Raw genomic sequence first — 22,851 nt, 5'->3', positions numbered from 1 at the left:
GTCGAAACATACCATGTTTCGCTATCCTCGCCCAGACACGTCCGCTATGGACATCGATCAACCCGAGCCAAACCCGCACGGCCGCCTTGCCGACTATGCAATCCCTCACGACAACGATGGGCCCGCTCGGAAGCGCAAGTCTGCCAATCCTGGCTAAGAGCGCTCTAGCTGACCTCTCAGGCCTGCATAGCGACTTTGAGACCCCCTCACGACCTTTCAGACCCACCGCTACGGCTCCACCACTAAATTTCGGCCCCAACACACCCTTCATCTTTCACACGGCCAATCTCGGGCGTGTCCCGCCTGATCCGCCTGTACCCCAGCCGACTCAGTTCCCGGTGTACAATCCTGCCGATTGGACAACGACGAGCTTTGGGTTTGGGCATACGGTCCCGCCCGGATCGGGGATGCTGGATGATGTGGAGATGAAGGAGGGGGAGAGCCCCGCGAGGCCATTTGCGGCGAGGGTGGAGGTCGAGGCAGAGGGGAGTGAACAGAATGTGAAGGATGGATCAGAGAGGAGTGGGAAGGAGGAGGAGCAAGGTGGGACGCAGGATGGGAAGAGCGATGAGGGGTCCAAGGGGGGTTACAGGCCTATTGCGCAGGGGGCGGTGGCGAGGGTTCGGCGACGGAGGGAGAGGGAATGGAGGCGAAGGAGAGGAGACAGCGAGAGCGAGGGTGAAGGGGTAAGCTTGACCGCGCTTCATGTCGTCCGCTCAGCTGACCCATCAGAGCTATGATCAGACTGTACGGGCTCGCTCAGAAAAAGGTCCAGTCAAGACGGAACATACCTACAATCTCAACATGAACTCGCCGACTATGCGGCATTCCGAGATCCCAGCCTTACTACTGGGGTGAGCTGCATAATCCACTTACGTGGGAGTCTGTTGCTCCGCCTGACCGACAAGCTGACTCGGGCAGATACCTTCAGTTCTTCGTCAATGCGTCGGTGGTGGTCTTTGTGCTGTACCTGGCTGTCCAGTTTGTTCTAACTGTACGGCGAGACGTTAAGGACAAGATGGCCGAGGCTTCTGTCGGTACGTGTACTGCTGTGTTCTACTTGCGGAGGATCATATGCTGACTCGCTGAAGAGATCCTGCAGGAGATCGCCGAGTGCTCTCAGCTGTATCTGACAAATCGCTGCGATCCTTCGCTTCGCGTACCGGCAATGTAAGCTGGCTCATCTTCGAATCACTCTGGATAGGAATGATCAGAAGCTGACAGGATAGGGATGCCCCTTGTCGAGCCTGGGAAACTTGCATGCACCGCGACCCGACCATCGTTGGCCGGACCAACGTCATGGCCGAGACTTTCGCTGGAGTGATCAACTCCTTCGTCGACCCGATCAGCTGGAAGACTATGGTATGTTCTCTCGATATCCAGGTGTTCTCTCAGTTGCTGATTCGCAGGGCTTCACACTAGTCACCCTGTCCTTCTTGATCATCCTGACCAACTCGGCACTCTTCAACCTTCGCCATCGCGCCGGCCCTGATCAACCTCAGGCACCGCCACACCACATGTATCCTCCCATCCACCAAGCACCCTGGATGCCGGGTCAGCATCAGCAGGGGTATCAGGGCTATCCGCAGGCCCTCCAGTCTGGGCATGTGGGTCAGCAGGGGGAAGGGAGCGGTCTGGCGCAGATAGGATGGGATGGGGGCAAGAAGAAGAAGAAGGGGTGGTGGTGATATCGTCTATCTTGGCTCGTCATTCGATTCACCGAATACATGGACTCTCTTGCTTCTTCTGTATCACTCCGGCAAGCTGTTGTCTGGGCGCCGCGTCTCATAGGTGCCCCTGCTTGCGTTGGGTTGAGCGGCACAGCATCAGAGAAGGACGGAACCAAACAGGGTCACCCACTCGGACCACCTCCACTTCGCCTCCAACAGCTCCTCCAACGCACAGTGGGTTGCTCTTGTCATACACCTCCCTACTCAGCTTTCCTCAGATCCTAGCTGTATCTCACCTCATAAGCTCTACCCTTTAGCTCCGAGACCGCCTGCAATTGTCACTCCGAACGACCTATCATCGGGCAAGGAACAAGGGCCGGGCTCATTCCACCTCCCGCCAAGTCCTCCTTTAACGCATCCTTCGCCTTCTCACCTTCGCACACCATGTCTCGGATTGCGAAGCGTCATCCAGACCTGCTGGTGAGCTGCGCAGAAACGTTCATTCTGGCGGACGCAAGCTCACATGTACAGTGCTGCAGCTTCAATCAGGACTTCTCGTGTATAGCCGTCGGGCACAAGAAGGGGTATACCATTCTCAACTGCGACCCTTTCGGCAAGGTCCATTCGAAACGTGAGCTGAACCGCGCTTCGGAAGAGCAAGCAAGGCATGCAGAAGCTGACGGAGGTAGCGGACCATGGCGCGACAGCTATCGTCGAGATGCTGTTTTGCACCTCACTAGTTGCGCTCGTGGGAGGTGCTGAAAATCAGCCGGTGAACTCACCTAGGAAGCTGCAGATAGTCAATACCAAGGTGAGCTCGCCGTATGAGCTTATACAGGGACAACAGAGCTGATGTAACAGCGTCAATCAACGATATGCGAGCTCATCTTCCCCACTGCGGTGCTCAGCGTCAAGATGAATCGGAAGCGCCTCATTGTGGTGCTCGAGACGGAGATCTATATCTACGACATCTCCACCATGAAGCTTCTGCATACCATCGAGACTGGCCCAAATCCGAATGGTGAGCTGGATTTGGTCCCAAGAGGTCAAGCTGACTCAGCAGCTGTATGCGCCCTGTCATCATCATCCGAGCGAAGTTACCTCGCCTATCCCTCTCCGGCACCCTCCGCTTCTTCCTCTCCCCTCACTTCCGGCGTCCCTCCCGCTCCTCCTGCACCAACCACAGGCGACGTTCTCCTCTTCGACACCATCTCCCTCTCGGCCCTGAATGTCATTCAGGCGCACAAAACACCTATCGCAGCTTTATCGCTCAATTCTACCGGCACCATGCTCGCCACCGCATCAGACAAGGGCACCGTCATTCGCGTCTACTCGGTCCCGGAAGCAAAGAAGTTATGGCAGTTCAGGAGGGGAACGAGCAGCGCCAGGATATGGAGCATGAACTTCAACCTCACCTCGACGCTCTTGTCGGTCTCGTCCGACTCGTCGACCATACACATTTATCGACTGCAGAATCAGGCCGGTGGGAATGGCTCAGCATCAGCAGAATCGAGTCTAGCAGCTCAATTGCCCAGTCCGGTACCGGAGGACACGGCGTCGGAGACTGCGAGCGTCACCTCGCCACCACCGCACTCGGCGTCCGGGAGCGGCCCGACTAAGAGTCTGGGACGGAAGAGCTATTTCCTGGGAAAGAGCCTGATTGGCGGAGTGGGCGGATATATGCCGAGAAGTATGAGTGAGATGTGGGATCCAGAGCGGGATTTTGCACATATCAAGCTGAGAGGGAATCACGGGCGCACGGTCGTCGCGATGAGCAGGTGAGTTTTCGTTTTTGTCCTTGATGAAAAGACAAACTGACACACGCAGTACGGTACCCCAGGTCATGGTCATTTCCAGCGACGGTCTCTTCCAGGCGTATAGCATAGATTTAGAGCACGGAGGAGAATGCTCCTTGATGAAGGAGTTTGCGTGAGTCACTTCCAGTCAGCGGCAACCTACAGAATGGGCTGACGATCTTCGCAGACTGCTAGGAAGCGAAGATGCGAGTGGCGGTACCACCGGGGAGTAAAGCCGGGCATTGTCGTTCTCTGGGGTCAGAGGAGTTGTAGCAGTATAAGCATGGGCATCAATCAAGCATGTCCATCTTAATTTGACCATCTACAACAACTAAAATCAATCATAAACTCTGTCCAAACTAATGTAAGAACCCCCTGATGGCTCCGCCCACATTCTGCACGTCCAGCAAGAACGTGTCGTGCCCCCACACCCCGCCCAACTCATAGTACGTCACTCGCTCGTTTCCCGCCAGCTTCAGCGCATCCGCGAGCTCCCGCTGCTGCTCCACTGGGAAAAGTACATCGCTCTGCACGCCCAGCACGAGGGTAGGGATTTCCCGCAGGCGGCGCAGGCCCTGGGCGAGCTCCTTCAGGTGCGGGGACTTCGAAGTAGGGATGAAGCGCTCGTTTCGCTTCAGCTGGGCGGGATCTTCCGCTAGGCCCAGCGAGGATGACGCGGGATCAGAGGTGGTAGAAGAGGCGGATACGGTGATAGGGTCGGTAGGGAAGGGGAAGGCAGGTCCGGAGGGGTAGGCTTTGGCATATCGCTCCGCGAGCGCTTGGAGCGCGGGGGAGGTCATGTCGAATAGGTCCATGGCTTTGGATAGGTAGATCATCGAGTTGGCGTCATAGGTCAAGCAGAAGCGTTCTCCCTGAGAAGTTAGTGACGAGTTCCCATGGAAAGCACTAGGAGCTCACCTGATGATCGAGGTATGTCTCGATGAGGAAGTCAGGGCTGAGACTGGGCACACTGCCCTCCTTCTCGCTAAGCATCCTCCTGCCGAACCGCTGCTCCCATTCCGGCCCAGAACGGTACGTGATGGTCGCGATTTGACGGGCGAGCTTCATGCCGCTATGAGGGGGGACGCCATCGTAGTAGAACCCCCGGTTCCAGTTAGGGTCGGCCATCAAGACTGAAAGTCAGCTCAAAGTCGCCCAGAGCAGATGAGCAAGACTCACCGCTCCGCTGAGCATACCGCATGCCCACTCCACCAAGACCCGCCCGCCCACACGCGCTGATACTGGCCACCCTCCCCACACGCTCCGGCGCCATATACGCCAAACTCAGACTCTGCATCCCGCCCATACTCGATCCGACACTCGCATAGAGCTTGTCAATCCCGAGATGGTCCAACAGGCCGAGCTGACCACGGACCATATCGTGGATACTGAGCAAAGGGAACCGGGTTGCCCAGCGGACATCGCTCTCTCCGCCTGGAAGGGGACTGGAGGGTCCGGTAGACCCAAAGCACCCACCGAGGGTGTTGGTGCAGATGACAAAGAAGCGATTGGTATCGATAGCTTTGCCCGGACCGACAAAGTCTTCCCACCATCCTGGCTTGGACGAGGTGGATGCGGAGACGTCGTTCCCGTTTGAAGCGACGTGAGAGGAGGCAGAGAGGCCGGTGTGCAGAAGAATGGCGTTGGAGCGACTAGCGTCGAGCGTGCCCCAGGTCTCGTAGGCTATCGTGTAGGGAGGGAGCGGGTCGGGGGAGTAGAGCAGAGGTAGCGGATCGGGAGAATGGAATTTCTGGGTTGCTGGTGGTGGCTAAAGGTCAGCTCATTCTCAAGCCGGAGTGAATGAAGCTTGCACACACAATATAGCACGCCTCAGCCTCCTCCTGCCCGTCCCTCGTGACCGGTCGTCCCTCCTGGACCAGCTCCTCTTTCCTGATCTCCTCCGTCCGCCTCTCCACCTCTGTCAACACCTTTCCGTTCCCCTTTCTCAACCAATCTCCAAATCCAGGCGCTGGCTGAGGAGCGCTCTGCATCCCAAATCCACCTGGATTGAACGCTGGCTGACGCCGCTTTGGCAGCTGAGGCGCTTGTGGAGGAACGAAGGCCGGGCCCTGGCGAGAGCTTGATCCTTCGCCTTCGCCGAGCGCCGAGTACGGATATGGCGCCGAAGCTGATGCCAGAGTGTCTGGGCTGAAGGAGGCATACCGTGCGAGATGAGCCTTGGGTGGCTTCCATGATGGGTAAGGCGGCTTCGTAGGAAGATACGAGGAGGAAGAGGTAGGAGCGGGAGAGGCGGTTGGGAAAGCTTTCCCAGCCGGGAGATGGATGTTGCGGGGTTTTGGCGGCATGGCTAGCGTGAGTCGTCAGTGAGAGGGGAATACGAGGGACCTGTTAAGGCCTGCAGTCCAGCTTATATACATGCTCGCTGTTCGGAATACTTTGCTTGATGATGGATACTGTACTGCTGATCCATCGATGGCGTGCTCATCATCACCATAGCCGGTTACGTCATGCAGCGAAAGTGGCACCCCACTTTGCCCCACTCTGCACCACCTCCCCCGGTCGCTGACGAAGGCTGACGAGTATGTCATCTGCCCAAGCCTCACTATAACGCGACGATCTTTATCTGTCGGTCAGGCTACAGAGCTTCCGTGGGATCGAGAGAAACTCCGGCTAAGCGACCGGCAATGGTTCATCAGGCTTCTCGTGGAAGGTACTTTAGCTTCTCGTGGGAGGTGCTTTAAGGTGCACGTGCCTCTTGCTATGATGGGTCTGAGAGGCGACGTACCACACGTGGCAAGGTATATCACTGTATGAGCCTGTTGCGATCTGGGCTACGATAAGAAGGCCGCCTCATGATCAGCTTATCATCTTGAGCTTCGCACGACAAGTATGATACATGGCCAGTGCATAGCATTTCGACATGGGAACATCCCCTCACTGTACAGTCCAGTTCTTTTCCTCCTGAACCTCAAGCAGCCTTGAAAGGCGGCATCTTGTGCAGAAACACAGTCTCATTTTCGCCAAGCCCGCACTTGCTCACAACGACGCCGGACTCCGGATCCCTTCGCGAGGTGAAGCCACAACTTTTGTAGAAGTCGACAGTGAACGGAGCACATGAGAGGGCGTCGAGCGTGATAAATGGCTGTATCCCACCAGGCGCCAGTTCAAGCTCCACGTGACGCATCATCGCCCTTGCGACACCCCTTTTGCGGTAGGCCTCCCTAGTTATGAGGTGGGAGAGGTGGGACACCCAGAGGGGTGGTCCGCCTTCCTTGGGTGACTTCGGGACGTAGAATTGTAGTAAGACTGTTCCCACCGGCTTTCCGTCCACAGTTGCCACCGGCATCCTTGTCTCACTGGGATATGTGGCTGCGGAGGTTGAATCGTCCGGAAGAGGCTCGTCGATTGTCACTTGCATCCTTGTCTCATTGGGATAGGTCTCTGAAATGGTTGAGCTGTCCGGAAGAGGTTCATCCACATACCCCTTTGCAATCTTGAGCAATTCTTTCCGAAATTCGGCCCTGTCTTCATCGCTGAGACGGAGCGTCTCAGTGTAGGCTTTCTCTGACTCGGTCACGAACCAATCCATATCGGAAGCCTTGAAGTCTCGGTATTCGATGCTTGACGGGGGTATGGGGGTGAGTATGGTTGGTAAGGTGGTCTGGGCGGTCATTCTGGGGAGAGTGGTGATGAGAAGTACGAAAGAAAGAGTGGCGAATACAAGGAGCGGCACACCGGCTGGACGCAAGATCGATCACCAAGAGCTCAGTGCCTGCTGCATCAAAGGATTCTGGTCAGTACGGTCAGGGGCTGGGCAAAGGAAGTACCTGCGGCCCCGGCGGCGCAGTGCGTGACAAGCTCCAAGCTTGTGCGCGAAGTAGTAGTTACATGTACCGCTCAGATGTAGCATCGAACCCAGAAGATCGCACGTACATAATCAAGCCGCCTTATCCGCTATCTTATCCTCTTTCGTCTCGCCGTGCTTGTCCTTGATCTGACCATACGAGTCGACCGGCTTTCCGTCCGTATCCGAGAAGACTCGCTTTGGCCTGTTGGTGGCTGAAGGCGAGTCTCCCACGTTCATGCCCTCCTCTTTTTGTTTCTTCTTCTCCTCCTCGTCTGCTTTAACCAGCTCGCGATAGCCTGCTCGTCAGCACAGACTCGGACGGGCGGACATTTAAGCCTCACCTTTGATGCTCAAGAGTACCTCAGCATCCTTGCAAGAGTCAGCGGGGGCCCATATCTGACGCCAGATGTCAATCATATCCAGACGTACATATTTCGTTGGTAGGTCTCTCGTACGGTAGATAGAAAAGACACCCGTCGGCTCTGAAGATCAGCGGCTGCCCATAGCAGGACTACAGCGTAGCGTTCACTCACCCACGACCACGCACTCCACCTCGCAGATGTTGAAAATCCCTGCGGCACGTAAGGAGCCATACAGGTCCACCTGGGTGATCCGGTGTTTCCGCATCAGGCCCTCGAGGAGGTGACCACGGAAAGCAACCACCAGGGGCGATTTGGTGAATAAGATCCCAGCCTGTCATTTCAGTCATGCCGCAAGTACTGATATTGATATGGGTTACTCACACTCGGCCACTTGCAGCCAATCCATGATCTACCCGTCAGCATGTGCTGTTTTGATGGAATTGGGGAACTCGGCCGAGCAGAACTTGCGTGAGATACTGCCATATCAGTAGCACTGCTAAGGCTAGTAGGCCCCTCGTTAATGATTGCCCATTGATAATCCCCGCTAAAGTCTGTACTATCAGCGCCTAGTCCGCAGCACAAGCTTCGCCCCGACGGAAGAAGGAGAACCTACCGAACCCAGCGCAATGCTACAAATCTCGTCCCAAATCGTCAGTGGCGCTACCGTCCTGTTACTGCTCAATCGCAAGTAGATGAACAAGCACAGAATGGCTATAGAGCCAATGGCGACCGGGTGGAGGATGGATTGGAATGCGAAAAAGTCGCCAACATTCAGAAGGCCCTCGCCGAGGTACGGTGTGAGTGAGGTGGTGGTCATGGCTGTATATCTCGAACGGGCGCGACGGGCCAAGCTGAAGTGGGGCAAGATGAGAGTGAAGTGTGGAGACGAGTAGTAAATCTTAGCCAAGTACAGGTGACAAGAGGTCTCAAGGTGACTACCCGAGCGAACGCGGTCTGCTGCCGCGGCGCGGGCCAGGTTACGGCACAATGACGCGACGTTGACGCGTTGATGACGGCCGCGGAATTGCACCGCCGCGCCGAAGCTAGTACAAGTAGCTACGAGCAGCTGTGAAAGGACATCTCATACCACAATCACATGACCGGCTCTTCACGTCCCTGACATGCCACTCACCAAGCAGCTGTCTTGAGAGTGTCTTGAGCCGTCTCCCTTGGTTCAATAATCTTATCGATCACATGCCAACATCTATTAAACGCCATGAGTGGAGCTCAGCTAGAGGCACCAGCGAGGCGCCAAAAACGTGGCACGTGCAGAATTCAATGTGCAGTGCTCAGAGCTGGTGGTGCAGAGATGCTATTCCTGGTTGTCGGCGGTACAGATGGGTACCCGCGTAGATGTCTCGATCCCGCATCTAGTTCCAGCACCACATGATTCGGCGGACATCTTCCAGCCCAGAAAAGGAGGTTCACCAAATATCCGCTGATAGAATGATGCAGAGGCCGGACTTGCATCGAATGCGAGCCGTACAATTACAGTACATGTGATATTTCCATTGGGTATGATGATGCTACAGACAGGTACCTAAAAAGTAAGCATTCTTTCGTTAGTCAAGCTTCACAGACAACTCACCGACTTTGCACAAAGCGGCACGCGGCCACATGAAGCGTTACGGGCTAGGATTCTTGGTCCGCGATCTTGTCCTCTTTTGTCTCCTCCTTTTCCCCGTCACCGTCCTCTTTCTCCTTCTTCTCTGACTCATCTCCTTTCTGTCGGTCTGCTATGTCCTCTTCCTGGCTATCGGACTGGGCATCCTTGGCCGAGCTGCCACCTCCCCGCCCTGACTTTGACCCCTCGCTGTGAACGCCATCCGAGCCATCATCCGACTCGGCTGATTGTCGCTCCGCTTCCGAGCTGGACCGCTTGTGCTTGGGTTTTTCGCTCGACTCGCTCGAGTTCGATCCTTTCTTCATGCCTTCCTCTTTTTGCTTCTTCTTCTCCTTTTCGTCCGATTTGACAAGCTCGCGATAACCTATGCATCATCAGCCGAGATTTGGCATATTGCCAGAGCGGTTGGATGTTACCTTTGATGCTCAGAAGAACATCTGAATCCTGGAGCAGTCAGCCACAGGCATCCAGTCTGACCTGTATAATACGATGGTCAGCAGCACGGTGACCTACATAGTCTTTTGGCAAGTCCTTGGTTTTGTAGATGGAAAAGACGCCGGTCGGTTCTGTGCTTGTCAGCGCTGCCTTTGCCTGGTGCGTACAGAACACCCACCTACAACCGCACATTCCACTTCGCAGACGGCGAATATCCCAGCTGACCGGAATGCGCCATACAGATCCGTCTCGGTGATCCGGTGTTTGCGCATCAATCCCTCGAGGCAGCGTCCTCGGAACGCGACAACAAGAGGTGGTTTGGTGAACAGCACCCCCGCCTGACGAATCAGCCCAGCCCTTTCTTTGTAATTATGCTCAACCCACTTTGGGAAATCTGCATCCTATCCAGGACCTGCCTGTCAGCCCAGGTACATAGGAGTATTGCAGGGCAGATAGGCCGGGGAGGATGTTACATACGTTATAAATTGCCATGCCAGTAGCACAGCTAGCGCTTCTAGCCCTGTTAACAGGGAATTTCCGTTGATGATTCCCGCTAACGTCTGGCCCGTCAGCAGTGCCGTTGTATGCGTTGAAGATCAATGGGCACCTACCGAGCCCAATGCGATACTGCATATCTCGTCCCAAATGGTCAGGGGCGCTACAGTCCGGTTACTGCTGACGCGCAAGTAGGCGAAAAGGCTAAGGATAGCTATGGAGCCTATAGCGAATGGGTGTAGGATTGACTCAAATTTGAAAAAGTCGCCGACGTTCAAGAGGCCTTCGCCGAGATAGGGCGTGAGCGAAGTGGTGGTCATCGTAGACTGACGGGAGCGCAGGGCCTTGGGAGTGGATAAAGCGGGAGAGCGTGAAGTTGCCGGTGAGGACCGTGATGGGCTGGAGTGTGCGTGTGAGAATCAACTAGAGACCTATTGCAAGGGAGATGTAAGGCCTTATGCGCTATTCCATGTACGTATAACGCGAGGCTGGCCTCCAAACGATTGAGGCTCAGATGGGCTCAAATGGTAGCTGCTGATCGTCCTCACGTTGGGGTACCGGCATGATGATGCATGAGTCCCTGCGGGGCGGCAATGATCAAGGGGCCAGACTAGACTCTCGATCCAAATGATCTTCAGGGATAGCCAATGCCGTATGCCGTGACGTGTTTCAGGTGGTGTTTCGGGTTCTCAGAAAGGATGACACTTGCAAAGTTGTTTAAAGTATCTAATCGACTCGACTCATTCCGACCCGCCTCGACCCGCCTCCCGCTTCGCATACATAGACGTAGTGTATGTGATACGCAGCTCTGTTCGAACTGCACCTTGCGCTGTCAATCCCTCAAACTCAGCACCACTTAATATGGTACACTCCCGCATCATCCGCGTCAGCCGAGACCTCCATTTCGCCCCCTCCCTCCCTCCTCACCCCGATTCACTCGAATGGGTCGCTCATGGCAGCCTTTCGAGAGGCTTCGTCGATCCATCCCTCCCCGTAGCTCCAAGCATCGCCGCCGCCCTTGAGACGGCTCTACGGTTCGCCCACCAGCTCATCCTCCATCCTGTCGGCCTGCATCACGCAGCCATGCTTCTAGGGCACAACAACGCCCCCGATGCGCTGATCGCCAAGGCCATACGTCGAGTACTATCGACGCGTCGGTGGACGATCTGTCTGGACAAGGGCATAGGGGCTGGGAAGGCGCTGCATTGTAGTCCGACGCGCCTGACTTTGCCGGTCTCGGCCTCAGAAAGCACTCTGTTCTTTGGGCTCGAGGTGCGTGTATGTTTTGCATGTAGAAGCTCCCCATCGCTGATGGATACAGTCGGCGCAGAAGCTGAGTAGGGCATGCGAGTCCGGTCCACCCTTGGACCGCGCGCGCGAACTCCTCCTCGCAGCGGTTGATCTCTCCGGTGCTTTGGTACACGCCCTTCGCCTCCAGGTATGTCTGGGCTGCTCTATCGAATTGAAACGTCTGACCACCATAGGTCACATGGGAGCTAATCCGGTATCCCGAAGTACGCATCATGCACGTCGCACGACCACAGGGACGGCGACTACTGGGCAAGGGAAATCTCCCGGGACTTTGAGCGCGCCTTCTTTGGCGGGATACTTGCGCGGGCATGGGATCGCGAGCGAGTACCCAAGACACCCCCCGATCCAGATGACGCGGAGCGGATATGCGACCCAAGCCGGCGGCCGATATTTGACCTCGACAAGCTGTTCCTCGAGGACAAGAGACGGAGGGTACATGAGAAGAGAGGGATGGCAGCGGCGATGGTGAGTGTCAGAAACCCTTGCTATCGGACGCGATCTCATGCCATTTACTGATCAGTCTAGGAAAGGCCGATGGTCCTGCTCTCGATTCGAACCAGACACGACAGTGCCCATCATCGCGTCGATGATTTGTGGATCGAGCAAGTTGTTACAGGCAAGTCTCCCAGCTCGCTGGGTCACGTCGAACGACGAGACCCGAAGCTGACTTTGGTAGCATACGACAGCGGCAAATTCGATCAAGTATCCTTTCCAGTCGTACATGGTTCCGAGAGGCTTGAGTACGAGGAGTACTTGACGCAGGACGGCTTCGGGTGGTCCATATGCTGCCGGAAGGGGGCACCCGAACGCGGTCCTCCCAGGCCCCCTAGATATTCCTCTCTGGATGCTGTCCAGCCTCCCCCTCCAGCAGTATAGTCTAGACGGTCATGGGTGCTGTAGTTGCAATAAGATATCTCTAGAATCGCGCAAGTCGAAGCCCCGGTGAGAAGTAAGGCAAGGGCCTACCCGCTTCTGTTCTGGGGGCCAGGACGACGTCCAGCCGCCTACTGCCGTTGCTAACGAAAGCTTCACTCATCTCTCGCAGATCCATATGCCACATTAAGGCCGGAACGACACATTCTGGTCGTCTCGTGCGCATTGAAGATGAACTCATACAGAAACAGATAACGACTTTGATACTACAAGCTGATGACTGCGGCAGATCAGCTCCAAATATGTATGATACTATGATCCAGAGGTGTGGAGCAGAGGGATCTCCCAGCACGACTTAGGCGGCCTAGGACTCTTCATCTGCTATTCTATCCTCGTTCGTCTTCTTCTTCCTCTTATCCCGGCGAGCGTTCCCCGTGCCCTGGCCATCTGCCTGTCCCTCTGTACCCGACCCGTCCTCCTCGTCGCTCTGGACATGCTCCACCGCCTCCCCCACATGTCCTCCCTTCTTGGTCCCCTTGGAACCCTCGCTGCGGCCGTCATCCGAGGCATCGCCCATCTCTGTCGACTGTCTCTCCGCTTCCGATATGGATCGTTTCCGCTTGGACTTCTCGCTCGATTTGCCAGAGCTCGAGCTCTTCGACATGCCCTGCAGCCCTGCTCCGTCTGCTTCTTCTTTTCCTTCTCGTCCGCTCTGACGAGCTCGCGATAGCCTGTCACGTCAGACTAGATCACTGATAATGAGATTTCGATTCGGGCTTACCCTTGATGCTCAAGAGAACGTCAGCATCCTAAAGCAGTCAATGTATGACTTGGGGTTATATGAGCCTCATATCAGCACAGGAACGTACATAATCCGTTGGCATGTCCTTTGTCTTGTATATCGAAAAGACACCCGTCGCTTCTGCAGACTTTAGCTTCTGCTCCAAATGGGGAGCATGGGACACGCACCTACGACAGCACACTCCACTTCACAGACCGCAAAGATCCCGGCCGTGCGAAACGCTCCATAGAGGTCGGTGTGGGTAATCCGATGTTTCCGCATGAGTCCCTCCAGGCATCGACCTCGGAACGCGACGACCAAGGGCGATTTGGTGAACAGCACTCCAGCCTGACGTTTCAGCCAGTGCTTCTGCTCCTAGATTACGGCGCTAGACTCACCTTAGGAAATCTACACCCTATCCATGACCTTTCTGTCAGCTTGTCCTCCCTTGTCGGCCGGGGCGGAGTGGACGCTACGTTTTATATTGCCAAAGTAGCAGGACGGCCAGCGCTTCCAGGCCTGTCAAGAGTGAATTCCCATTGATGATGCCGGCCAATGTCTGTCCAATCAGCTCTGGCACTTGTAAGAATATGAGTGAAGAGGTCGCTGACCGAGCCCAGAGCGATACTGCATATCTCGTCCCAGATGGTCAAGGGCGCAACAGTCCGATTACTGCTGATCCGCAAGTAGGCAAACAGGCTCAAATTCGCGATAGAGCCAATAGCGACCGGGTGCAGTATGGACTTGATCTCGAGAAAGTCGTCCAGGTCCAAGAGGGCTTCATCGATGTAAGGAGTGAGGGAGATCTTGGCCATTGCCGAACAAAACGAGCTAGATCGGGGCACCGCTTGGCAGAGAGTTTTGCTAGGAAGTAAGCGAGGCGCAGTGATCCGTGGGCCTGTGGTCGGATGAGGGGGCCTACTATCTATCGTGTATGATCGTGAACGCTCAAGGCCAGATTGGCTCGTTCACAGCAGGCCCAGAAGCGCTACCTGGGATAATGGTATGATGGCCGCTGAATGACCGGAAGATTGCCGATGACATAACATGTTTCAGGTGGGACTGTTGGTATGTTTCAGGTTGTGCGGCGGTACTTTACGGTGTGGCAATGACGCTAGTAGCAGGACATTTTGACCCGCCGCACCGAGCGCGACCCGCCTCCCTTTTGATGTCATTCCATTCCGACTCGACAAACTTCGGGTATCTCATTCCGCCTCCCAGCGCCTTCTCTCACCTCATACTCATCCCCATCGTCCACGTTCGCCTCCAAGCCCCAACATACCCCAGGATGGTCTCCACCCGGATCGAGCGCGCGACCCGAGACCTACACTTCGCCCCTTCCCTCCCACCTCACCCCGACCCTCTCGAATGGGTCGCCTATGGCAGCCTTTCGAAGAGATTGCTCGTTGGCTCCGCGGAGAGCCTTTCACCAGACATCCCCGCCGCCCTCGAGACAGCGCTCCGCTTCGCCCAACACCTCATCCTCCACCCTTCCGGCCTGGCGCACGCTGCAACATTCATAGCGTGCACGACCATGCCCGACGCGCTCGTCAAGAAAGCCATCCGTAGGGTTCTGGCTACTCGGCAGTGGACTATCGCTTTGGACAGCGAGATCAAGGCAGGCAATGCGATGCATTTTGGGCCGTCCAAGATGTATACGGGCCCACTGCTCGAAGAGCTGCATCTCTGGTACGGACTCGAGGTGAGCCGGCGTCCTTGACTGTCCTGTCCGTACGAGCTTGACCTGACGCGTACAGTCCGCCGAGCGTCTCAGCCGTGCCCTCGAGACCGATACGTGGTACATGGTGCACCGGACTCCACCGGTGCTCCAACGTGCGCGAGAGCTCCTTCTGGCCGCAGTGGCTCTGGCTGGCGCCATGGTACATGCTCTCCGTTACCAAGTCAGCCAGCCTTCTTCACCCCATCGTCTCCTGAGCTGACACGTGCAGGTCAAGTGTGAGCTCATACGCTACCCCGAAATCTACATCCCCCTCGACTACAAACACGACTACTATGCGGCCGAGATCAGTAGCCACTCTGAGAACCGCCTTCTCGGCGGGATCTTCAGGAGGGGATGGGATCACAGGCCTCCTGCGCTCGCTGAGATTACGAAGCGTGGGCAGTGTATTGGGCTTCTGGGGACAATGTCCCTTGATTCCTCGGGGCGGCCGCATTTTGAGACCGCAATTGACGTTGCGAAGGTACAGGCGCTGAATCCGGTGGGTTGGTGGAAGCCGCATTTGATGATAAATTGAAGCTGATGATTGCAGACTGAGCCGATGGATTTCCTGACATTGGAGTTGAAACACCGTCCCAGGGAGAAATATCGGATCGACGATGCCTGGATCATGGAGATCGTGCAATGTGAGCGCTTACAAGACTCGGTTGGTAGAGGATCGGGCGGACTTTGGGCAGTGTACGAAAGCGGTCAGATCAATGAGGTCAACTTCCCCGTCGAATATGATCCCACGCCCCTCAAGGTAAGGTACACTCTTACGCAGCCTCGTTCGACCTGGCAGACCCCCACCTGTTCCAACTGTGCGCCTCAGTTCGGCCTTCGTCCACGCGTATACACCTCCCTGGACTCGGTTCAACCACCACCTCCTGAGACCTAAAATTTCACGGCAATATCCGAGCAGGAGAAGAGGAATTAATGAGGATGTCAGAAAGTGGTCAGGGCAAGAGGAGTGGTCAGAGCAAGAGGAGGAAGATCTACCATAGTCTAGGCAGTCATGCATACAGTAGTTGTCCAATCATAACGCTATCACAGCCCCATATCAACACCCTACTCCTGCAAGCGCCGGAACGTCTCCTGGATCTCCTGATACAACTGCTCAAACTTGCCCGTAATATCCTCCTCGCTCTGCGTGTTGGGCGACTCGAACTTCATTTGCGACAGCTTGAACGCGCAGTCGCCTGTTGCGTCACGGATCTGCTGCGTCAGCTTTTGCCCATACTTGACTGCGTCCTGGATAGCTCACCTTGGCAAATGTCATATCGCTCGACTCGACAGCGCGCTGCGAGCAGTCATAGTACGCCACAAAGTTCTTGAGCATCCCGGCCGTCTTGTAGAAGGGACAGTATCGGTCATACTCAGAGATACCGTTCTGCTGGAGGAAGTCATCCTGGAGTGTCAGCTACTTCGACCCAAACTCCATGGCCGGTGTAACTCACCTTGAGCATCCTGGCAATCTCGAGCGTAATCTTGTCGCTCTCACCCAGCGCACTCTTCCCTACCAGCTGCACAATCTCCGCCAGATCCTGCTCCTTTTGCAAAATCTCCTTTGCCCTCGTCCGGAGCTCAATGAACCCTGCACTCTCCTTCTCATAGTAGGGATCCAGGATCTTGAGGTATTTCGAGTACGAGATATTCCAATCGACCGACGGGAAATGTTTGCGCTGGGCGAGGGTCTTGGAGAGACCCCAGAAGACTTGGACGATACCGAGCGTGGCGGTCGTGACGGGGTCCGACATGTCTCCACCGGGGGGCGAGACGGCACCGACGATCGAGACGGTACCGTTACGGTTGGGCGATCCGAGGCAGCTGACACGACCCGCACGCTCGTAGAAGGAGGCGAGCTTGGCACCGAGGTATGCGGGGTATCCCGAATCGGCGGGCATTTCGGCGAGACGACCCGAGATCTCACGGAGAGCTTCAGCCCAACGCGAGGTGGAGTCGGCCATCATGGCGACGTTCTGGCCTTGGTCTCGGAAGTACTCGGACAGGGTGATACCGGTGTAGATGGAGGCTTCGCGCGCAGCGACGGGCATGTTGGACGTGTTGGCAACGAGGGCGGTACGCTTCATGATAGGTTCTTCCCGGCCATCGCGTTCGAGCGTAAGCTCGGGGAACTAATGGTCAGCTGAGTCCCCATATCGAGTATGGCAGCTCACATCCGCCAAGACTTCAGCCATCTCGTTTCCACGCTCTCCGCATCCGACGTAGATGATGATGTCCGAGTTGGAGAACTTGGACAGCGCCTGCGAAATGACAGTCTTTCCACTGTAAAGTCAGCCTTTGCTCGGACGCGTTTCCGGAGATGCCAGCTCACCATCCGAAAGCACCGGGAATAGCGGTCGTTCCACCCTGAACCGACGGGAACAAGGCATCCAGCACTCGCTGACCCGTAAAGAGCGGGTAGTTGGCCGTCTCCTTTTGCGCGACTGGTCGGGGCGCACGCACAGGCCACAGCTGCATCATCTTGTGCTCCGACTTTTTGCCCTGGAACTCGGTCTCGAGCACAATGTCCTGCTTCGTCAGCTTTGGCAGATATAATCTGTGCTACGCAGCTTACATCAACAGTATAAGACCCCTTCTCTGCGATCCTGGTGATCGTACCCATAGCCCTTGGCGGAAGCATGATCTTGTGATTATCGACGAGCGAGTTTTCGAACACGCTTCCGAAAATATCACCGCCAGAGATGTGGTCGCCGACCTTGAACTTGGACGGATTGAAGTCCCACTTGATCTCGCGGGAGAGAGCTTGGGTGTTGATACCACCTGGTACAGTCAGCTATTGGCCGTACTCGCCATTGGGCGCGATGTAGCTGGACTAACGGGGAATGTAAATGGATTGGGACTGTTCTCGGATACCCTTCAGAGGACGTTGGATACCACTGGAACGTCAGCTTAAGCCTTTCTGCACATACTCGAGGCAGAGCCAGCTCACTCGTAGATGTTGGTCATCAGACCTGCCTATCAGCTACATTCTCCATCGTGTACAAGGAAGATGATGACCCACCAGGACCAAGCTCAACCGACAATGGCTTCCCCGTCCTCAACACCGGATCACCGACCGTCACACCCGACGTCTCCTCATACACCTGGATAGTAGCCCGGTCGGCCTCGATCCTGATAACCTCTATTCTTATCAGCGTCCATCCTCTTCCCCTATGCCCGTTCCCTCATCGTCAGGGCGATTGCCAAGCCAAGCCAGAGATACCCACCTCCGACAAGCTCATCGTGTCCTACTCGGACCAACTCGTACATGGCCACACCGCGCATGTTCTCGCCTACGACAACTGGACCTGATACTCTGCATCACCGTCAGCACGGTCCGATCTGAGAAGAAGACGAAGAGGGAACGGACGAGAAGACGGAACCCATCATGCGCTCGCGCTCTTCATCGCGGATCTGACGGGGTCAGCTCATTGTCCACGTATGATCAGGGCCAGAAGGATCGACCGAGCTGACTACTGACCTTGGGAAGATCCCGCTTGGCGTTCTCCATAGCACCTGCCTGTAGGAAGTTAGCGAACGTTCCTTCTTTCTTCCATCGAGCGGAAGGCGAGCTCACCATCCTGGGCGAATCTTCTCAGCGATGCTGAATGAGTGGGGATGAGCTGCAGCTGCTGTGTTCGGTGCGCTGCCTCTGTCGCTAGATTGATGAGTATGCTAGCTCGGGAAGATGGAAGCAAGAGGCGAAGCTGGAGGTCATTGCATTGAGGCTGAGGAGGGAGAGCGGTGACGACAGGGTTCAATGAGTGGGTATCGTACCCAGAAATACCACGTCATGCAGCCCAGCGGAGCCTCCACTTCAAGACTTTCAAGTCGAGATTTTCAAGTCCACCTTTGACAACACGTATACTATCCCAGCTAAACAGCTAGCACAAAGAGCTGGAGACACAGCGCTTGATCGACCCGCTAGTACTAAAGCACTTCTGCCAAGATGGCGCCGAAAAAGTCCGTCTTCCGGCAGCCCGGGGCGCAGCATTTCCAGCTGGTCCACCGATCTCAACGGGATCCCCTTATCAACGACCCGGATGCTGGACAGAGGGTCCTGAAGCCGATCGGGAGGGGCAATGAGAGGGATAGGAAGGTGAACCACGCCGAGCTGATCAATAGAACGAGCTCATAGCTGACCTGTAGACCGGCACAACTCTGGCCGAGCTGGAATCCGCATTCGACAAGAGCAAGATCCGGGAGAATGAAGGCGAAGCGGCCGCGTACGGAATCGCATATGACGATTCCGCCTACGACTACATGCAGCATCTCAAGCCGGTCGGTCAGTCGGGCGGCGACTCATTCATGTTGGCCGCACCACGCGGGTCGGGCGTCGCTCCGGGGATGAAGGACAAGAGCGCCAAGGGAAAGGGGAAAGCACGGGCAGAAGAGCTGTTTGCGGACCTCCCTGAGGTGCTGGCGAGCGACAAGGAGATTACGCTGCAGCAGGCGTATGCGCGCGAAGAGGGGATTCCGACGGAATTGCAGGGACTGCAGCCGGATATGGATCCCCATTTGCGGCAGGTCCTCGAGGCGCTGGAGGATGAGGCGTTTGAGGATGCCGAGGGGGATGAAGGGTGGTTTGGGGAGTTGGTGGGCGGTGGGGAGGTGGAAGATGGGGAAGAGGTGGCCGAGTTTGAGTTTGAAGAGTGGGGGGCAGAGGAAGGAGATGGGGAGGAGGAAGGGGAAGGAGTAGGGGAGGAAGTGGCACCTCACGATCTGGCGGAGGATGCTTCGTGGGAAGACAGGTTCAAGGCGTTTAAGCAGCAACAGAAGGAGGGCGATGGAGCCGGGTCGGAAGTTGGGGTGGAGGATAGGTCCGAGATGGCGGATACAGTCGGGAGTATGGCGAGCATGGCGGATATGATTGTCAAGGGCGGCAAGAAGCGGCGGGGGAAGCGCGGGCCAAGCGATGCCACAGGGATGAGTATGAGCAGTTCCAGCATGTTCCGGAACAAGGGGTTGACAGAGCTGGATAATCGGTTCGACCAGGTACGTTCATTCTCTCTTTGCCTGGTTCGGGCTATGACTATAGCTAATCTCAGATTGAACGCGCATACGATATCCAAGAAGAAGACGAAGAGTACTATGAAGACGACGACGCCGCCTCGATCGCCCCCTCCCAAATGTCCGCCATGTCGGGTATGACCGGCATGTCGTCCATGTCGCGCATATCGGGCGTCTCCCTCTTCTCCTCCCAATCCGCCGCGCCCCCGCTCGTCTCGCGCGAAGACTTTGATGCGATCCTAGACGATTTCCTCGACAACTTTGAGGTCGTCGGGAATCGGTATAGGCCGGCACTGGGCACGACGCGCCTGTCGGGTCCAGAGAAGCTCGAGGTGCTGCGGAATGCGGTGGAGGATGGGGCGGAGGGGTTGGGGAAGGAGGAGAATAGGCGGAGGATACTGGAGATTGAGAAGATGGGGCGGGGGGTGGGGGTGGGCAAGATTGAGAAGATGATGAAGATCAGGAGGGAAGAGGATGAGGGGGAGAAGTGGGATGCGGAGACTATTCTGAGTGAGTTGTCCTCATGTCCGAGATTAGGAGAATCGGCTCTTCGACTCTTCTCAAGTTGACCATGACCGTCTTCCATCTAGACTATGGGAGAGCGCAGCTGATCCATAGCTACATACACCAATACCGAGAACCACCCCGGCATGATCCGCTCTCGGAACGCAGCAGCCGCCAAAGCACGCGCGGGTATGGTGAACGGAAACCCTACTGTCCCCGCGCCAATGCCCGCATCGGTATCGGGCAATGGCGGAAGCGATGAGGACGATTCGGACGATTCTGGATCAGAGACGGAGACGGAGACGCCGAGAGTCACAGTGGCGAGACCGAAGGGGGAGGGGAAGGAGGAGAGGAAGGCGAGAAAAGCGGCTGTCAAGGCTGAGCGATCTGTAAGTCTGTCCGCAAACGCCAGCGCTCCTACCCCGCGCGAGAACCTGTACCGCTCAGGCTGCCTATTCATGTCGGCGTCCGCGTCATGGTCCATCTTCATCGTCCGCACCGGTTCCACGCTGACATCATAGGCCCGTCGGGTCGAGAAGAAGACCCGGCAAGAAGCCTTCGGAACCGAGCGCCGGACCGCCCTCGCCAAGCACAAGAAACAGGTCGGTGGTGGCCGAGCGGCCGATCTGTTGGTTGGGGAAAGAGGCGTCGTCTCGCTGAGCTAAGCCTGAGCTGGGCTAGCGAGTCGAGTGGAGCTGGGCCGAGTGGGTCCGAGTTGAGCTCAGCTGAGCTGTGTCATGGGTCAGGCGTCACGGCGGGAGTTGACCATCGGATATGGATAGAGGTCATGTGCAGTGCCACCCTTATCATCATACTTGCTTGTTGTATCCATTCTAGTCTGTATATGCATGCTTGACTCCAACCTCCAAGCTGCATCTCGGACATGCATCGCCGGTGCCCCCACCCCGGAGTCCAGCCGGGCGCAAAGTGGACCGCTAACTCGTCATAGCCGTCACCATCGGCTTTAAGCCCTTCCTCCCACTCATGCATGCCGTCACCGGCTTATCGCCGAAGATCCCCCCCGCCAAAACAGAATGCCACAGCTCCACGCTTCGGCGACTCGTGGATAACGCCGGGCACGAGCTAGCTGGCTTTTTTTGATCCCGCTCTCGGATCCGCGGTTTGCCACACTCAGCACCCACCAGCCAGTAGTCAGCCGGGTACGAGTCCTCCCTTGCTCGAAGGTCCTAGTGCTACACGCTTTGCCGCTCATATAAACCCTTTCCTTTCTCTTTCCGCCTTCTCCTAAAAACAGCCTCTCGTTTCTCGGTCTTACCGCGAATACTACCACACACACCTACACCGAAACCTATAAAACACATACATCAGGCAATATGGTAAGCTTTTCGAATGGCTCGACAAAGGGGAGGGAGGCTGGGTCAGGCAATGTTCGGGATGCGCGGGTGGCGCGATCTTGGGTCGATGCGACTCGGGCAGGGGATCGAGGGTACTTCAGGCTGGCGGACGTGCGCACGAGCGCAAGGCTGCCTGCTGGGGGTGCGAGAGGGGAGGGGATGCGTGGGATCGGGGCGGGCGCGGAATGTAGTGGCCACGCGAGCGGCAGGGAGGTGTAGCGGCAGCTCTCCATCAGAGGGTCGCTACACACTCCCGGCTGGATCGACCAGCCCTCGGGCTGCCCTCCTGCATCGCACTGCCATCTGCGATTCCCCCGATCCTCTTTCCTATCCACCACCTACCCGCACATTTGCCACCCCTCCCTAATCTATGCCAAAATTCATTGTTCGAACTCTGCTGACCCCATAGGCGCTCGCTATCGACCTCCTTAACCCTCCCGCAGAGAAGCACGCCCGGACCCACAAGCTCAAGAAGATTGTGCCCGAGCCCAACTCGTTCTTCATGGACGTCAAGTGCCCCGGTTGCTTCCAGATCACGTGAGTTCGGTTTGGGTTGAGGTGCAAGTGTTGGGCGGGTCAGTGTAACAAGACGGATGGGAAGGGCCAGGGTGCGTCCATGCGCCACATCCCGAAGGGCGGCGGGGCGGGCAGGGCGGGGCGGGGCGGGGAGCGTTGATCGCTCGAGTGACAACTGGATCGTGATTGAGCAAGAAGTGATAGAAAGGAGACCATCCGCAAAGGATTCCAGCTAACATCCCAGCACTGTCTTTTCCCACGCCTCCACCGTCGTTCAGTGCGGCTCGTGCGCTACCGTCCTGTGCCAACCCACCGGCGGTAAGGCTCGTCTGACTGAGGGTGAGTTTGTCCACCTGTTTGCCGCTGCCTTGTATCACATGTGCCAAGCTGACCCCCCAGGCTGCTCCTTCCGCCGAAAGAACTAGAGTGTTCGCTTCCTAGTTCTCGAGGGTATATATCGGTAGCCATAGCAGTTTCTCCTTCTTTCGATTGTCATTTGCATAAACCATCAAACGTCCATCTCGGTCAAGCACAAGCAGTTGACGACACCCACCCGCTATGTTCGTTTAGCTGTCGATGATACGAGGTGGC

At 56.4% G+C, this 22,851-nt stretch overlaps 12 protein-coding genes across 12 annotated transcripts; 6 read left to right on the top strand and 6 right to left on the bottom strand.

Moving 5' to 3' along the window:
• Positions 1–116: 116 nt before the first annotated feature.
• Positions 117–1,688, top strand: MKK02DRAFT_41941 (putative nuclear membrane protein,putative; the record flags this gene model as incomplete). The annotated part of the gene is made up of 6 exons (XM_053091780.1): positions 117–686; positions 733–854; positions 922–1,037; positions 1,092–1,170; positions 1,230–1,362; positions 1,410–1,688. 6 exons carry the CDS (start codon positions 117–119, stop codon positions 1,686–1,688), a joined length of 1,299 nt encoding a protein of 432 aa, XP_052948691.1.
• Positions 1,689–2,114: 426 nt separating this feature from the next.
• Positions 2,115–3,699, top strand: MKK02DRAFT_21742 (putative autophagy-related protein 18; the record flags this gene model as incomplete). The annotated part of the gene is made up of 7 exons (XM_053086458.1): positions 2,115–2,150; positions 2,202–2,301; positions 2,360–2,481; positions 2,532–2,691; positions 2,734–3,448; positions 3,498–3,599; positions 3,654–3,699. 7 exons carry the CDS (start codon positions 2,115–2,117, stop codon positions 3,697–3,699), a joined length of 1,281 nt encoding a protein of 426 aa, XP_052948690.1.
• Positions 3,700–3,825: 126 nt separating this feature from the next.
• On the bottom strand, positions 3,826–5,772 carry MKK02DRAFT_22033 (putative homoserine o-acetyltransferase; the record flags this gene model as incomplete). Its single annotated transcript, XM_053086503.1, has 4 exons — positions 3,826–4,338; positions 4,385–4,599; positions 4,646–5,234; positions 5,284–5,772. 4 exons carry the CDS (start codon positions 5,770–5,772, stop codon positions 3,826–3,828), a joined length of 1,806 nt encoding a protein of 601 aa, XP_052948689.1.
• Positions 5,773–6,395: 623 nt separating this feature from the next.
• MKK02DRAFT_41938 (uncharacterized protein) lies at positions 6,396–7,100 on the bottom strand (the record flags this gene model as incomplete). Its single annotated transcript, XM_053091779.1, has 1 exon — positions 6,396–7,100. The coding sequence occupies one exon, from the start codon at positions 7,098–7,100 to the stop codon at positions 6,396–6,398; it is 705 nt and encodes a 234-aa protein (XP_052948688.1).
• A 264-nt stretch (positions 7,101–7,364) lies between these two features.
• MKK02DRAFT_41937 (uncharacterized protein) lies at positions 7,365–8,453 on the bottom strand (the record flags this gene model as incomplete). The annotated part of the gene is made up of 5 exons (XM_053091778.1): positions 7,365–7,570; positions 7,616–7,756; positions 7,808–7,967; positions 8,018–8,045; positions 8,341–8,453. The coding sequence occupies 5 exons, from the start codon at positions 8,451–8,453 to the stop codon at positions 7,365–7,367; spliced, it is 648 nt and encodes a 215-aa protein (XP_052948687.1).
• Positions 8,454–9,268: 815 nt separating this feature from the next.
• Positions 9,269–10,510, bottom strand: MKK02DRAFT_41936 (uncharacterized protein; the record flags this gene model as incomplete). The annotated part of the gene is made up of 7 exons (XM_053091777.1): positions 9,269–9,624; positions 9,677–9,704; positions 9,774–9,826; positions 9,874–10,033; positions 10,080–10,107; positions 10,173–10,255; positions 10,307–10,510. The coding sequence occupies 7 exons, from the start codon at positions 10,508–10,510 to the stop codon at positions 9,269–9,271; spliced, it is 912 nt and encodes a 303-aa protein (XP_052948686.1).
• A 541-nt stretch (positions 10,511–11,051) lies between these two features.
• MKK02DRAFT_31195 (uncharacterized protein) lies at positions 11,052–12,377 on the top strand (the record flags this gene model as incomplete). The annotated part of the gene is made up of 5 exons (XM_053088230.1): positions 11,052–11,462; positions 11,512–11,628; positions 11,675–11,694; positions 11,735–11,966; positions 12,027–12,377. The coding sequence occupies 5 exons, from the start codon at positions 11,052–11,054 to the stop codon at positions 12,375–12,377; spliced, it is 1,131 nt and encodes a 376-aa protein (XP_052948685.1).
• A 361-nt stretch (positions 12,378–12,738) lies between these two features.
• Positions 12,739–13,970, bottom strand: MKK02DRAFT_41934 (uncharacterized protein; the record flags this gene model as incomplete). The annotated part of the gene is made up of 7 exons (XM_053091776.1): positions 12,739–13,049; positions 13,156–13,183; positions 13,244–13,296; positions 13,344–13,503; positions 13,554–13,581; positions 13,632–13,714; positions 13,767–13,970. 7 exons carry the CDS (start codon positions 13,968–13,970, stop codon positions 12,739–12,741), a joined length of 867 nt encoding a protein of 288 aa, XP_052948684.1.
• A 293-nt stretch (positions 13,971–14,263) lies between these two features.
• Positions 14,264–15,770, top strand: MKK02DRAFT_31193 (uncharacterized protein; the record flags this gene model as incomplete). Its single annotated transcript, XM_053088229.1, has 4 exons — positions 14,264–14,857; positions 14,913–15,056; positions 15,105–15,374; positions 15,426–15,770. 4 exons carry the CDS (start codon positions 14,264–14,266, stop codon positions 15,768–15,770), a joined length of 1,353 nt encoding a protein of 450 aa, XP_052948683.1.
• Positions 15,771–15,940: 170 nt separating this feature from the next.
• MKK02DRAFT_41932 (ATP synthase alpha/beta family, nucleotide-binding domain-containing protein) lies at positions 15,941–18,386 on the bottom strand (the record flags this gene model as incomplete). Its single annotated transcript, XM_053091775.1, has 12 exons — positions 15,941–16,087; positions 16,137–16,280; positions 16,330–17,007; positions 17,050–17,158; positions 17,208–17,404; positions 17,451–17,656; positions 17,714–17,772; positions 17,826–17,847; positions 17,898–18,017; positions 18,103–18,191; positions 18,246–18,289; positions 18,357–18,386. The coding sequence occupies 12 exons, from the start codon at positions 18,384–18,386 to the stop codon at positions 15,941–15,943; spliced, it is 1,845 nt and encodes a 614-aa protein (XP_052948682.1).
• Positions 18,387–18,824: 438 nt separating this feature from the next.
• On the top strand, positions 18,825–21,054 carry MKK02DRAFT_35807 (putative cytoplasm protein; the record flags this gene model as incomplete). The annotated part of the gene is made up of 5 exons (XM_053089273.1): positions 18,825–18,974; positions 19,025–19,870; positions 19,924–20,395; positions 20,504–20,778; positions 20,911–21,054. The coding sequence occupies 5 exons, from the start codon at positions 18,825–18,827 to the stop codon at positions 21,052–21,054; spliced, it is 1,887 nt and encodes a 628-aa protein (XP_052948681.1).
• Positions 21,055–22,156: 1,102 nt separating this feature from the next.
• MKK02DRAFT_22068 (putative 40s ribosomal protein s27) lies at positions 22,157–22,685 on the top strand (the record flags this gene model as incomplete). Its single annotated transcript, XM_053086513.1, has 3 exons — positions 22,157–22,281; positions 22,505–22,599; positions 22,660–22,685. Coding segments are annotated over 3 exons (246 nt in total), but the record flags the coding sequence as incomplete, so codon positions are not given.
• Positions 22,686–22,851: the final 166 nt, after the last annotated feature.

This window comes from Dioszegia hungarica (assembly GCF_025882075.1).
Source record: "Dioszegia hungarica strain PDD-24b-2 chromosome Unknown MKK02contig_5, whole genome shotgun sequence".
Taxonomy (NCBI): Eukaryota; Fungi; Basidiomycota; class Tremellomycetes; order Tremellales; family Bulleribasidiaceae; genus Dioszegia; species Dioszegia hungarica.
This window is presented reverse-complemented; position numbering and strand designations above follow the sequence as displayed.